Here is a 15,101-nt window from a genome sequence, read left to right as displayed (position 1 = left end):
GACTCCTCAGCACACATATACATATATCTGTGTGCTTGTCTGGTTTGTTTAGTATTTAATGTCATACATGTGTGGTGGTTGCTAAGGTGTTACTAGACTGTTGCTATATATATATATATATATATATATATATATTTGTGTGTGTGTGTGTGTGTATGTGTGTGTGTGTGTGTGTGTGTGTAAAGCTCATATGTATGTAAGTAATGCCTATAAGGGGCATGAGAGATGTACATTGTGTTAGATTATTGGAGTTTTCTCTATAGTCCACCAATTTATTCCTATGGGAAAAAAAAATGTGCAATTGGGCTCAAAAGCACAAGCACACTATTCCCATAAAAGGCTCAACGATCATCAAACTTTTGTGGTTCTATCTCAAAAACTGTGACCCTTGAAAATGGTCCAAAAGAGCATAGATCAATTACAATAAGAGGAACATGATGAAAAACTTTGTCAAGCCAACTAAAAAAATAGAAACTATTCAGTAACTACTCATTAACTACTAGTACAGTAAAAATTCAGTATTGACTGTGGAATATTTAGTAATTACTATGCATTATTCACTATTTACTATGAATCATTCAGTAACTACATTAAACTATTCTATATCTACTATAATTATGATAACTAATGAGTAACAATGCAATTGAAATACTGTACAAATAAACAGTAGAAAACCTATTAAAGAGATCTTATTTTGATTCACTTTAAAATTTGAAAAGATATATATATTTTTTTAATCTTGTAGTAAAATGCTTTGGCTAAATAGAACAGAATGAAAATAGTTCTATTTATACAGCAAGCTCCAGGAATAAGACACGAGAACTATAATAATAGGTTAAAAACAAAAGCATGTTATTAAAATGCATTATTATTATTATTATTGTTATTGTTTGTGTTTGTATTATTATTATTATTATAATTATTACTGTATTTATTGTAAAGTATTGTGTTGATAAAGACAGTGCAGGTCCAGCGCTGTAGTTTTCCCACAATCCTCTGCTTCCTCTCACTGCCAAATGTATCATTGCTGCAGCTGAGGAATGCAGGAGAAAAATCCTTCACTTAATTTAGACCCCACCAACACACACACACACTCAGAGGGAGGGAGAGTTTAAAAACACCTTTGTTGGCACAATTACACAAAAATTCCTAAAAACACATTTTTTAAACATTATATCAAAAGCTGTTAGTGAGAAAATCTAACATAACCATTAGTCTGACTTTTCTAGTATTAACTTCTCATTATATATGAAGAGAGAGAGAATGAGGAGATAATCAGACATTAATAATTACTTAAAAGCAGAATTTTATTACTCCTTCAACCCTTTCTTTCTTCGTTAGTAATTAATGTATTACTACTACTACTACTTAATAAAAAATGTATACTAATAATAAATAAATGATAAAGTAAAATACACTACATAAAAGTACATAGTATTTAGAGTTATGTTGTGTGGTATATAGTGTGTAGTATGCAGTGTGTAGTGCTTAGTTCATGGTATATAGTGTGTAGCATACAGTGTGTATTATTTAGTGTGTAGTATATAGTGTGTGGAATATAACGTAGTGTATAGTGTGTATTATATAGGGTGCAGCTGTAGTGTGTGATACATAAAGTGTACTGTATAGTGTGTGGAATGTAGTATGCAGTATATAGTATGTTGTATACAGTGTGTAGTATACAGTGAGTGATATAGTGTCTAGTGTACAGTGTGTTTAGTGTGTATTACATAGAGTATAGCGTGTAGTGTGTATTATATAGTATATAGTGTACAGTGTGTGGTATAGAGTATGTGGTATATAGGGTGTAACTGATGTTCTGCTGGTGTTCTCCGAACAATGGACTGACCACCCCAGAGTACAGACCTCAACATCACTGAATGTGTTTCATTACTTCAAAAAATGACCAACCAACTTCTAAGACTGAACTTTGGAGGTGTGTCTGCAGATTTCTCTGAGAAACTAAAAGTGAGTCTCCTGAAAAGAGCGGAGAGGAATGTGTGTTTCCTCTGGTGTTCATTCAGAGCAGTGTGCAGCGTGGCGCAGCATCGCCATCTGGTGGCACAACAAGTTATTACAGTAATCAGTCATTAATCACCCTAATTACCATTGAGGAATTTTATCCTAGCAACAAAGTCACTGTAAATGAAAAATACTGTAATAAAAGGTCTACTAAAATAAAAATATACTTGCAAGCAGTGTAAATCATATTAAGCAGATCTTCATTCTTATTGAAGAATTATTATCTTATTATCTTATGGAGTTTTATTATTGTGTGCAGACCACAGCAGGCCGCTGTGAAGTGCAGAATCTGCAGTATGCACTCCAACGTTTTGGCAATGGGTTCTCTGAGGCTCCACATTAGAACAACGGAAATAAAAGTATATGGAGCGTCTCATCTCTGAGGCTGTGCTGCATATTTTACTGAGTTTAGCGATTTCCCCGCACCTCACTCACCTCAGACAGGGTCAGTAATTATCCGGTGAGGTTAATTAAGTTTAGTAAAGCTGTGAAAATACGAAAAAAGTTCTCTGCAGGTTCTACCAGGCAGTAAATGAGTGTTAAAGAGCTCCTGTTCTATGTTTTCTTACGTTTTATTTCTTCCTCCTGAGGTTCACTTATAGCATTTGTGTGGTTTAATATACAACTTTATTATTAATCTTACACCACCTGCTGTTTCATCTCTGTTACACCTGCTGTTACACTCTTACAAAGAGTTCTTCAAAGGTTATTACTTATTAAGTTCTCTATAGAACCGCATGCTTAAATGGTTCCCTGCATGGTGAAATGGTTCTTCAGATTATTAAAGAATATGTTGTAGATGGCTCTATATGGAAAATTTTTGAAAATTATTCTAGCACCAAAAAGGTTCTTCTACTGTTATTGGCATTGTAACAGTAGCAAAACTCTTTTTGGTGCTATATAGAATCATAAACAACACATTTTCCATCAATCTGAAGAACCATTTCACCATGCAGAGAACCATTTCAGTGTGCACTTAAAAAGATGGTTCTTAAAGGGTGCTTAACTAAAGAAATTGGTTCGACATAGAACCATGAACATTTAAAGAACCATTTCCATGAATGAAGCGTTCTCTGCATCATGAAAGGGTTCTTCAGATTGATGGAGGATGTGTTGTAGATGGTTCTATATAGAACCTTTTTGAAAGGGTTCTTGTATTGTTACAAGCTTGACATCGTAACAATAGAAGAATCTTTTTTTTGGTGCTACATAGAACCCTTTCTTTACTTAAAAACCTTTGATTCCAGACTTTTAAGTAACGTCAATAAAGTAAGTGCTGATCTCCACAGCATTTTGGCCAGGAAGGTCCCCAGACTGACATGCCTGGCTTAGATGGTGTATGTGTGTTTCAGTAAATATAACTGACCCTTGGGGCTTGTTTGGCCTGTGATAATGGACAGCAGTGGGTAATCTCCATCAGGAAGATTAGTGAGGTGAATCTATTTATACTGGCCCTGTGACTTTGGCCTTGTTCAGACTGCCAGTCCAAATCTGATTTTTGTCATATCCAGATTGTATTTTGATAGTCTGGACAGCAAAAAAAAAACACATGAAATCTGATTTTTGCTGATCAGATCCAAACCACATTTGCAGGTGGTTTGAAATGCGACTCCAATCAGATTTTTACAGATGCATCTGGACACTCAAATCGGATTTCAAAGTGTCTTCTGCGTCACTCGCAATGCGACAAACAACAACGATGTCAAATCCGGAGTGATGAAGGGCTGGGACTCAAGAAGAGCTCCAAAGATTCATGATTATGAAGAGAACTCTGAAGAGTTTGGGGATGAAATGATGCTCCTCCATCTCTCCAGCATCTGTGTTTGAAATCTGCGTCACCAGCGTAGCTACGTAGTTACTGACGACTACGTTGTTACCATGGTAACCCATGCAGATAGACTGGTGGAGTCTGGACACACAAATCTGATCTGATCACTCACAGAGCGGACAATCAACTCTCTGATTTGAGAAATCCGATTGGCCTGCGGTCTGAACAGCCAAACACACTCCACAGGAAGTTTGTGTGTGTTAAATAAATAAGTCGAGGCTTCAGAGCAGCTAGTTTCATTAAAAGAGTTTAATGGTATTAATAACTGGTCAGGAGGCCATAAAGAACATTTACTGCGTGAAAGGCGTCTTAAACAGCCATAGAATACAAGCAGCACAATGAACTGAACATACTTCATAGAACCATTTTCACATTAGTTACAGAGGTTTGTTTACTATTATTTACACATTATTTATAGTGCAAAGTACACACGCAACCATCACTCAGATAAACAGAAAAAGAAAGTGTGGCCTACAGATACTGCAGTAACACACACATACAGTCAATGTGTGCATTCGTGTGTGTTTATATTGACACAGCAGCACCTGCAGGCTCAACTTAACATTAAATACATTTTCATGAAAAATGACATAAAGCGATAGTTCAGCAAAAACTCCAGTTTACCCTAAACGTAGTCGCTCAGCCAGGACAGATAATATAAGATAAACGAGCTTTGTTCTGATTGGCTGCCCTGTATCGTGCCTCGCTCAAAAAGGACTTTGATCTGAAACACTTATTAGAACTTCAGTATGAATGGGTGGGGCTAAGCTGCTGCAGGCTGAATGGGCAGGGCTAAACTGCTGTAGGTTGAATGGGCGGGGCTAAACTGCTGTAGGCTGAACGGGCAGGTCTAAACTGCTGTAGGCTGAATGGGTGGAGCTAAACTGCTGTAGGCTGAATGGGCAGGGCTAATTTTTTTTGGGGGGGTGGGGAGGGGTTTGGTGGAGGTTGGGTAAATTTGATTGTTGCCAAACTATCACTTTAACATGTTCCCAAGTTTGGATTCTTCCTTTACATATATACAGTTCCTACTAACTGCATGATTCCTTCATTTCTATTGGTTAGATCGCTGACCACACCCACTAGAACACTCGGACAAGAGCTAACGGAGCCTCAGGGAGACACAGAATCAGAAACAAACTCGGCTAATCTCACAAGCTGCTCTAAAAGAAGAGAGCTGAGGCTCTATGGGTCAGCAATAGCAGGCCGGATCAGCGGTGCAAATCACTGACCTGACGATACTGTTCGATTATGATTCTTTAGGAAACAATTCAATGTATCATCACAAAAATCACCAAGATTTGATTCAGTTCAGTTCGATTCCTGTTATGATTTGTGATTATGCTTACAAATACACTGAATACACAAATGTAGCTGGAACTATTTACACAGACAGACAATAAAAACATCTCACCTAGCTTTTCAAATCAGCGCATGGCAGTTATGGGTGTAAAAATGCATCTGTACACTCATAAAAGACGGTTCTCCAAAGGTTTTTCAGTAAAGACAGTGGTTGTGTATAGAATCATGAGCACTCAGAACCATTTGCATGCTTAAATGATTCTTTGCATAGAGAATGTGCTGTATGTGGTTCTACATAGCAAGGGTTCTGTTATAGTTCCGAAGTCAAACTTGGCCGAAGTCAAACTTAACAATAGAAGAACCCTTTTTGGCACTACAAAGAACAAAATACAACACATTTTCCATCAATCTGAAGAACCATTTCACCATACATAGAACTATTTAAGCATGCAAATGGTTCTGAGTGTTCACAGATTTATATAGAACCGCTGTCTTTATAACCCTTGAAGAACCATCTTTTTAAGAGTGTAGAAAGCTGATTTTGGATGATAAGAATGCATTATAATCAATTACAACAATACTTATTAAAATATGCACTAATTTTTAGCCAAAATAAATTCTAAGGCTGTTTTTAAGTATTAAGTTGTATTTTTTGTAATTTCTTTATTGTCAATTCCACTAATGTGTAAATATTTCCTCCACTTACATTTACATGTGTGTATTCAGAGTGTTTTTCAACATGATTCTGAACTTGAAGACGGAAACTGAACTGTGGTGAAATATGAGTCTTAATGATTCATTGATTCAAATCCTTAAGAATCATAACTGAACCGAATCATTTTGAACACCCTCGATCGCGATGTATTTTAACACCTCTGCTGTTCGCTACCCAGGCACCACGATTAAAACGCTACTGCTAATCTGAACCTGACCACAGACGTCCACCTAAACGGACAAAACACACAATCACACCTGTACAGAGCGCAATTATCATTAAGAACACACCTGAACCCAATGATGACCATTCAAAACACACAGAGGGAGGAAAAAACAGGACAGAGAAAATCACACAGAGAAAAGGCCGACATCACCTGCTCCTCTTCATCTAAGCACGATAAATAACAGATTACTGACTCTGCGCATTAGAAACACCTATACATGTTATATACAGACAGATTTGTTCAGATTAACTCTCATTAGTTCTGCTCAAACTTCACAAACTTTCAATTATTCTCCAGAAGAATTAACATGAGGTGACAAAAACGCACACAAACGGTCAGAAACGCAGTCTCGTCTGTTCCTTCCTCTTTTCCTCTTGCTGGACGAGAGAGGACAGGAGAGCGGCTGTCCGTGGCTTTAATGTGTATTATCTGCTTCTAACGTTATATACGCAATAAACAGCAATGAATAAATAAACGAGTAAAGCTGTTAAACTACGAGAGAGAGAGAGAGAGAGAGAGAGAGAGAGAGAGAGAGAGAGAGAGAGAGAGAGAGAGACTGATTGTGGGTTGGGGGGGATATGAGACAGTCTGGATGTTATAGAAGCTGATATACCTTCATCTTAATCTTCATCATCATCATCAGCTTCTCCCGTTTCATTCAAGTATGGAGAGAATGACTAAGCTGGGTGAGGATTTGTATACAGCACCAGTCAAACATCTGGACACACACTCTTCAAAAAGATGGTTCTTTAAGGGTTCTTAAAGAAAATGGTTCTATATAGAACCTTGAACACTCAAAGAACCCTATGCATGATTAAAGGCTCTTTGCATCATGAAAGGGTTCTCTGCATGGTGAAGTGGTTCTTCATATTGATGGAGAATGTGCTGTATATGGTTCTATATAGAACCTTTTTGAAAAGGGTTCTATACAGCTCCAAAAAGGGTTCTGCTATTGTTTCGATATCAAGCTTGTCACAACAGCAAAACCCTTTTTTGGTGCTACACATAACACTTCAAAAAATATTATAAAACCATCTACAGCACATTCTTTAGTAAAGAAAATGGTTCTATATAGAACTATTTGCATGATTAAAGGGATTTCTAGATTGATGGAGAATGTACTGTAGATGGGTCTATATAGCACCATTTTGAAAAAGGGTTCTTCCATTGTAACAAGCTTTACATCGTAACAACAGCAGAACCCTTGTTCACAGCAAATTTCCATCTATCTAAAGAACCCTTTTTAAAGTTTGTACCCACAGAAGGTTTTCCTAATTTCGACTGTATTTATAACACTGAAAACCTCAAAACCGTGACACAACTATGGACGCACGATATTGGAATCATCAGTATCGGCAGATGTTTATAACTGGTCGATATTGCAAACTGATATGTGATGATGTGCTCACTGAACTCCAGAACAGCAGAATGTTTAGGTGACACACTGAAATAAGCCTAACCCTACACAAATAAATTATATTTTTCTCTGAAATGCTGATCCAGGTAGACGTAGCCCCAAATGTTTATGTATCAGCATCGGCAGATATGTACATGACAAATATCAGATATCAGCATCCATAACTCTTGCATCCCTAGAAATAGCTCATGTAAAACTACGCAGCTCCAGAAAAAAGTGTTTATTTTAGATCATTATAGAAAGTAGCACCTCTTTGTCTTCAAACAGCTTTGCATACTCTTGGTGTTTCCCTCAAGCAGCTTCATGAGGAGCCACCTGAGATACTTTCCCAACAGGGCTTAAGAACATACACGTGCTGCTCTTGCGGAAAGCCATTACATTTTTATATTTTTTTAATTTAAATTTTGAATGTTTTGAACGTAACTTCTTACACAGACATCAGCTTCACTGATGTCCTATTCACAATAAGTAAGATTTTTTTTTGGGTGAAAAAAAAAACAGATGTGATTTTTAATGCAGTGGAACCTTCACATGAAGTCCAATATGTTTTTTTCCACTCTAAGAATGCGAGAAGATGATGTAAGAAGTAGGAAAAATGGAATCCTAAAGTAGTAGTAGTGATGAATTTATCATAACGGACTTGGATTCACAACGGACGTCTGCTTGGTTAGAAAAGACAGGAAAGATTTTATACAGTGCTGCAGCTTCTAGATATGAACATCATTAAAGAGCCCATATTCTACACATTCTCACATTTTATCAATTTCTAACATTAGTTTGGGTTTAATGTACCAAAAAACATTTTTTCCCAAAAATAGGCTGTTTTGTTACTGTGCCTTTAAGACTGATGGATGTAAATGAGCTCTGCTCTGACTGGCTGTCCTGTATTGCACCTCATTCATATAGTAGTGCAGGCTGAAACACCTCAGCATGGATGGGTGTGGCTAAACTGCTGTGGATATATGTAAATGTGATGTTTTTTTGTGACATCACCGAAACAAAGAATTGAAAAACAGGCTGTTTTTTTCAGGTGAGTTTTCATATATGGACTGTATAGACTGGGACATACAGCAAACAGCACTTTTGGAAACACTGTACACACTACATCCAAGTGTCTTTACACCAAAATCAGGTTTCCATGATTATGGGCCTTTTAATATGCATGTTCATTCATTTGCATGTCAGAATAAGCCTTCAGATCGAACTGCCTTTAAGACATTAAAGAAACACATTTTAAGTGTGTCCACACGTTTGACTGGTAGTGTGTGTGTTTGGTTAGTCCTGGTTGTTTCCTGAGTTTTTGTTGCTGTGAAAATAATGTAAAATATGCTGCAGAGGGGAGAGAGAGAGAGAGCAGGGAATACGAAAGAGTTTGGTTGTTACACTGAACTAGAAAGTGAGCCTTCGTCATCATCATCATCATCATCATCATCAAGCCTATTGACTGTGTTGGAGACATTTTAGATCAGGGAGATGATCCTTTTCCATTCCATTCAAGTGTGAAGAGGGAGACTCAGCTGTGTGTGTGTGTGTGTGTGTGTGTGTGTGTGTGTGTGTGTGTATGTATGTGTGTGTGTGTATGTGTGTGTTTATTAGGTCCACCTACCTCACTGGCCATTATATCAGAAACACCTACCATGTACTGAAAAACACTAATATTACATTTAATATCACAACTTAAATACATTAATACAATACATAGTCACTGTATTCATATAATTTGTGTGTATTGTAATATTAGTGTTTTTCTGAGCAAGTTTACGTGACGTTATTAATTAGGATGCAAGTGTTTCAGGATGCAGGTTCACATTAATGACAGATTTGAGTCAAACAAATGTGAACAATCAAGTTAGAGAAATTAGATCTAAGCAAAAAATCTGATTCCACCTAGATTCTAACTGTGCATCTCTAATAAATATGTGTCCAGATATTATTGGGTGGTGGACCTCTTAGCATGGACGCAGCATGGTAGCATAGTAACATGTGCAGCTGTATGCAGGTGTTTCTAATAAAATGGCCAGGTTAGCTGAGCAAGTGGAGCTAAAAAATGTATGTTTATGTGTTTGTGCTGCTCCCTCAGCCGCTGGTGTTCTGAGCCTCTGCTGTCTGCTTGTCGTCCACAGCCGGTTCTGTGAGATCCGATAAATCGACCTCATCTTCATCATCGCTCACTCCGCCCACGTCTTCCTCGTCCTCATCCTCTTCTTCCTCCTCGGAGCCGTGGCGGCTCTTGCCGGACAGCTGCAGGTTTTCCAGAGTTGTGCTGACCCACGTTTCGATCATGCTGCTAAGTGGGGGCACCTCCACCAGGATGGGCTCTGGAGTATAATCTTCATCGTCATCGTCATCCTCCTCTTCTTCCTCCAGCATGCCGGGGACGAGGGTGCTGCTGGTGCTGGTGATGGAGGAGTTTAACAGGCCCCTGCAGCTGCCGTCCAGAGACCCCGTCTCTGTGCTCTGCTGCGACGCCCACTCCAGCCGGTCCTGTCCCTCCGGCCCCGGGGGGTGTGTGTGTGCGGGCTGCGTGGACGCTGGCTCTGCGGGAGGAGTGTGTGACGTCCTCTCGCTCTCTTTCGCCCCGCTGGACGTTTTGTTGGCAGATTCGTTCTCCAGTGGCTCTAGACCGTCTGAGTTCTCCACCATTGTACGCCAGTTGGTTTCTGCAAGTTAGAAGATTTGACACTTTAATAATTACAGTTTAGCACAAGATACTAAGTTAATATTTGGTACATTTGTTAAGCGTAAGGTGCTGTTTTCTGTGGTATACATCACTTTATGGCTGTCCTTGTCAGACATTAGGGACACATGTTTAAATGTAGGCACGTAATTTTTAAAAAAAAATGTAGTAAGTTCATAAAACAGGAAACCTTCATTATTTTAAGACTAGTTTTTAAAAACGCTCCATCTTTTCAAACTGCTGCTAACGCTGTTTAACTTATTTCCACTTATTTCCACAAAATCAACACAATCAGCTCAAGACGGAATTTGACCAGGAGCATCCAAACTTTTGCATAGACCTATATGTGTGTGTGTGCGTGTGTGTGTGTGTGTGTGTCGCACCGTATTCCTTCTCATTGACCTCCGAGATGGGTTCGGAGATGACGCTGCAGAAGGATATGGCGGATGCAGCTGATGGGTTTCGGGAGTGCCCCATGTGGTGTGAAACCTTTTTGACGTTTTTCAGAGCCTCCTCCGCCTGCTCCTGCTCCAGAGCCGACACCATCTCCTTATACGCCCTCCGCGCCTCCTCCGTCAGAGACACCAGCCGGTTAAACAGAGCCTGCACACACCAACCAGGCCTTACATCAGGACGGTCATGTGTCCAGATCAGATTTTTTTTTTACGAATACTAATACTGATATAAAGAGCTAAAAACACAGAGGATCTGTAATGTCAGCCAGTATACAGCACTGAGAAAAAGTCTCAGGCACCTGAAAAAATTATATTTCAAAAATTTTTTGTGTTAATATGTTAATTTAAACATTTCCTGTCTTCTCCTCGAGGAAGCCCAGCCTTCAGTGTTATCATCCAATACCTGCTTTACCTACAAAAAAAAAAGTTCTTCAAGGGTTCTTTAGCAAAGAGAGTGGGTCTGTATAGAACCATGAAGACTCAAGGAACCATCTGTATGCTTAAAATGTTCTTTGCATGGTGCAATGTTTCAGATTGATGGAGAATGTGTTGTATATTTTTGAAAATGGTTCTATATAGCACCAAAAAGGGTTCTGCTGCTATTATTACGATGTCAAGCTTGTACAATAGAAGAACCCTTTTCTACTGTTATCAGTTTGACATCATAATAATACAACCGCTATCAGAAGAACCATTTCACCTTGCAAAGAACCTTTGTGTTTACTAAAGAAGAACCATCTTTTTTAAGACTGTAATCAACACTTCATTATGTTAAATCAGGTGCTGCTGATGGAACTTGGTAAATCTTTGATGGCTGGAGGTGTCCAGGAGAAATCTGGAACCAAACTTTGTTCTTCAAGAATCTCACAGGATATCAACTCCTTTTTTGAATATATATATATATATTATTTATTTAATTTTTTACTATTTTTGTGTCTATTTGCATTTATTCAAATGATTTAAGGTGCTTTTACAATCAAATGAAAAAAGTCTATCACTTTTGCACAGTACTGTAGCTTTAAATGGTCAAAAATGTAACAATGCAAACTCAAACACTGGAATTCACCATGTGTTCATTAATTAATCTAGCCTTCAAACAGTACCAGACCACTAAAATGGTTCCAAAAGAAACAAGGAAAGGCTTCAGTACATGATCTAACACATACATGATCATCTGAGTTACACTAGCATTCAAGTCTGCAGTTACTTATTACAATATTTCTAGTTATTTCATGTACAACAGTAACTAATTGCAAGTTTGAATAATCTAAACAAGGGCAACAAAAGGTAATTTCAGATGTTTTAGTCAACATCTCAGGCATTTTGGCAACCATAATAAGATATTCATGAATAAATAATAGACTGTAATTATTTATAGGAATTTTTGTTTTAATATGTGATTGTTACTTTTGAAATCTACTCATATTTATTATGAAAATTGATTTTTATTTTAACTTCATGCAGCCATTTACACCTAATAGTTGTTCATTTTTTATTCATTTAATTTTTAAAAACCCTTTCTACTAATAACTCATAATTATAGAAACCCATGAAGTGAGTGTGTTTGTGTGTGTACCTCTGCTCCTGAATAGTTGAAGATGCCAACCACGCTGACAGGGACGAGTTTGTTGACGCAGCGGCCCAGCGCTTTACGACCCAAAGCAAAAACAAACGGGATCTCCTGCTCCCGTGCCATCGCAATCACGTTATACAGAGCCTCGTCCAGACCGCCTAAACACACAAACACAGATAGGCACATTCACATGGCAATGTGATACAGACACAAGGAACATTTGTTTGCAAGTTAAAAACTGATGTCTGCTGCACTCTGACTGTCAGTAAAAGTACGTGCCAGGATACATGTGATGTCTGAACTGGACAAAAGTATGCTACATAATTAGAAACAGTAGCAGCTATTAGGAATAGTAGACAACAATGTTATCAAATGTCATCTTATAACGAAGTCTGTTCACTCTGCGGCCATCTTAGCAACACTGCTGGGCAGTTATTTCCAGCCATATAAGACCAAAGCACTCAAAACTGAAGGTCACATTACTGTTTCAAACACATGTTTCAAACTTCTGATAAAATCTGACAAAAACCTCAAGAATAATTTGTAGCATTTGGCTCAATAACACACAGAAACGTGTTGAGCATCACTAGCTTTCCCATTCATATTTCAACCAGCAACAGTCTGCTCCTCCTTTAAACATCTCTGATGTCATACACTGGCCACGTTTACAGGCAGTCGGAAGAGTCTAGTCCGATTGAGGCCATTCGGAATACAATTTCTGATGGATCTGATTTAACAAGGTGGATAATCCTGTAAATAATCAGTTAAATAGAAGAATAATATTTATGTAAACGCCTGTGTCTGATTACATTTCCACTCAGAAAGTATGTTCTGCGCATGTGCATTGCATCATAGCAAAAGTTTATACCGTTCAACATGGCTGGAGCAGAAACTGGTCTGCAGAGGAGATGAAGTTTATGCTCTGATCTTTAAAAGACGGCGGTGGGACGGACGTCCAGCTTATGTGTCTCAGAACACGACGTCTTCCTCTCGCCCTTCTTTAATAAGGACATGTGAAGGACGGTTTACTGAGTCAGACATCAGTTTAAAGTGATTAAAAGCTGCTCGTCTCACGTGATGCTGGTTGTCATGGTAACGTCTACACCAAGTGGTTCTATACGCATGCGTGTAATTTTGGATCAGATTACTTGTAGTGTGCATGTAAACAGAGATTTTCACCAGATTGTTGAGTAGAGTGAGCATAAACACAGACAGTGACAGTAACCTCTTAATCAAGTCTATTAGTGAAACTCCACACTGTTTGAGGCAACTGTGTGATGATTTAGGCATGCAGTTAGCACCATGCTAATTGGTGGGGTATAAGCTTCCATTAACTGTTAGCTACTTTAGCCTTGTAGCTCCAGTGCTAAATCTACAAAAGTAAACTTCAGACACCAAACGTGTCCTGGCTGATCAACTACATCTGGTTCTGATAACTATCACATTAAGCTTGTGCGTCAGTGTGTGGACCCTCACCCTTGGCCTGGATCTTTTCACAGTTCGGGGAGATGATGACACATCTGATCTTGTTGAGCTTCATGTGCTTGGTGACTTCTCTGAGGCCCATGACGAGGCGGCGTTTAGCTTTAGCTTTAGCTGGTTCTTTCTGGTACACGCGCTCCTGGAAGCGCACCAGCTCCTGCAGCAGCAGAGTCACGCTCTCATCTATCTCCTTATTCAGAACCTGGTTACAGTACCTGCACAGAGACGGAGACAAAATCAACACTGTTACATTCTACACTTTTAAAAAAGATGGTTCTTCAAGGGTTCTTTGGTAAAGAAAATGGTTCTGTATAGAGACATGAACACTCAAAGAACCCTTTAAAGGGATTAAAGGCTTTTTTGCATTGTAAAAGAGTTCTTTAGATTGAGAATGTGCTGTAGATGGTTCTATAGCAAACCTTTTTGAAGAGGGTTCTATATAGCACCAAAAAGGGTTCTGCGATTATCACAATGTTATAGTAAAACAACCCTGTTTGGTGTTATATAGAACCCTTTTCCAAAATATTCTTCTGTAGAGAGAACCATCTACAGCACATTCTCCACCTATCTGAAGAACGCTTTCATAATGCCAAGAACCCTCTAATCATGCAAAGGGCTCAGTGCGTGTTCATGGCTCTACGTAGAACCTTTTTTTAAAGAACCCTTGAAGAACCATCTGTGGCCTCACGTGAAGTTTTATAATGACTCACTGTATGCTTAAATGGTTCTGTGCATGGTGAATTGGTTCTTCAGACTGATGGAGAATGTGTTGTATATGGTTCTATACAGCACCAAAAAGGGTTCTGTTATTGTTACAAGCTTGACATTAACGCTTTATAAAACCCTTTTCAAAAAGGTTCTGTTATTGTTACAAGCTTGACATTAACGCTTTATAAAACCCTTTTCAAAAAGGTTCTATTTAGAGAATCATATACAGTACATTCACTATCAATCTGAAAAACCATTTCACCATGCAAAAAATCATTTAATCATGCCAAGTGTTCTTTGAGTGTTTTGGTTCTATATAGAAAGACTGTCTTTACTAAAGAACCATCTTTTTTAGGAGTGTACATTTCAAAGGATAACATCTTACTTTTGACACCACTACACTATATTCTAATTCTATCATCTTATTGCTCAGGCGATAGTGCACTCACTCTCTGAATCTCCTGCTGTGTATTTTGGTGATGGCGGAGGTTGCCATAGGGCTGCCGATGCCAGAGCTGGCGGGGGAACCCTGAGAGACCGGAGTGATGCTGTAGGGAGAGTTCTGACTGGCCGGAGAGAGCGAGGCATCACTGGGCATGCTCAGACCATTCTCTATAAAACACACATCACAAGGAAGAAAGAATAAACACCGGTTTCTCTACAGTGTAGATAAGGCTGGATTAACCCGGTGAGGCT

The 15,101-nt window shown here is 38.6% G+C and overlaps 1 protein-coding gene across 2 annotated transcripts in view; it reads right to left on the bottom strand.

Annotated features, from left to right (window-relative positions):
* Positions 1–8,638: 8,638 nt before the first annotated feature.
* Positions 8,639–15,101, bottom strand: part of secisbp2l (SECIS binding protein 2-like) — a 33,085-nt gene continuing 26,622 nt past the window's right edge. For both annotated transcript variants that reach the window (XM_036564570.1, XM_036564571.1), the window contains exons 14-18: positions 14,855–15,017; positions 13,692–13,912; positions 12,219–12,373; positions 10,571–10,790; positions 8,639–10,170 (exon numbers count right to left, since the gene is read on the bottom strand). In XM_036564570.1, coding sequence (XP_036420463.1) covers positions 9,587–10,170; positions 10,571–10,790; positions 12,219–12,373; positions 13,692–13,912; positions 14,855–15,017 — 1,343 coding nt within the window. In that variant the 3' untranslated portion in view covers positions 8,639–9,586. The remainder of the gene's footprint in view (positions 10,171–10,570; positions 10,791–12,218; positions 12,374–13,691; positions 13,913–14,854; positions 15,018–15,101) is intronic.

The sequence above is a fragment of the Colossoma macropomum genome, unplaced genomic scaffold (assembly GCF_904425465.1).
Source record: "Colossoma macropomum unplaced genomic scaffold, Colossoma_macropomum, whole genome shotgun sequence".
Classification (NCBI taxonomy): Eukaryota; Metazoa; Chordata; class Actinopteri; order Characiformes; family Serrasalmidae; genus Colossoma; species Colossoma macropomum.
Note: the sequence above shows the minus strand (reverse complement) of the source record. Positions and strands in the feature narration are given on the sequence as shown.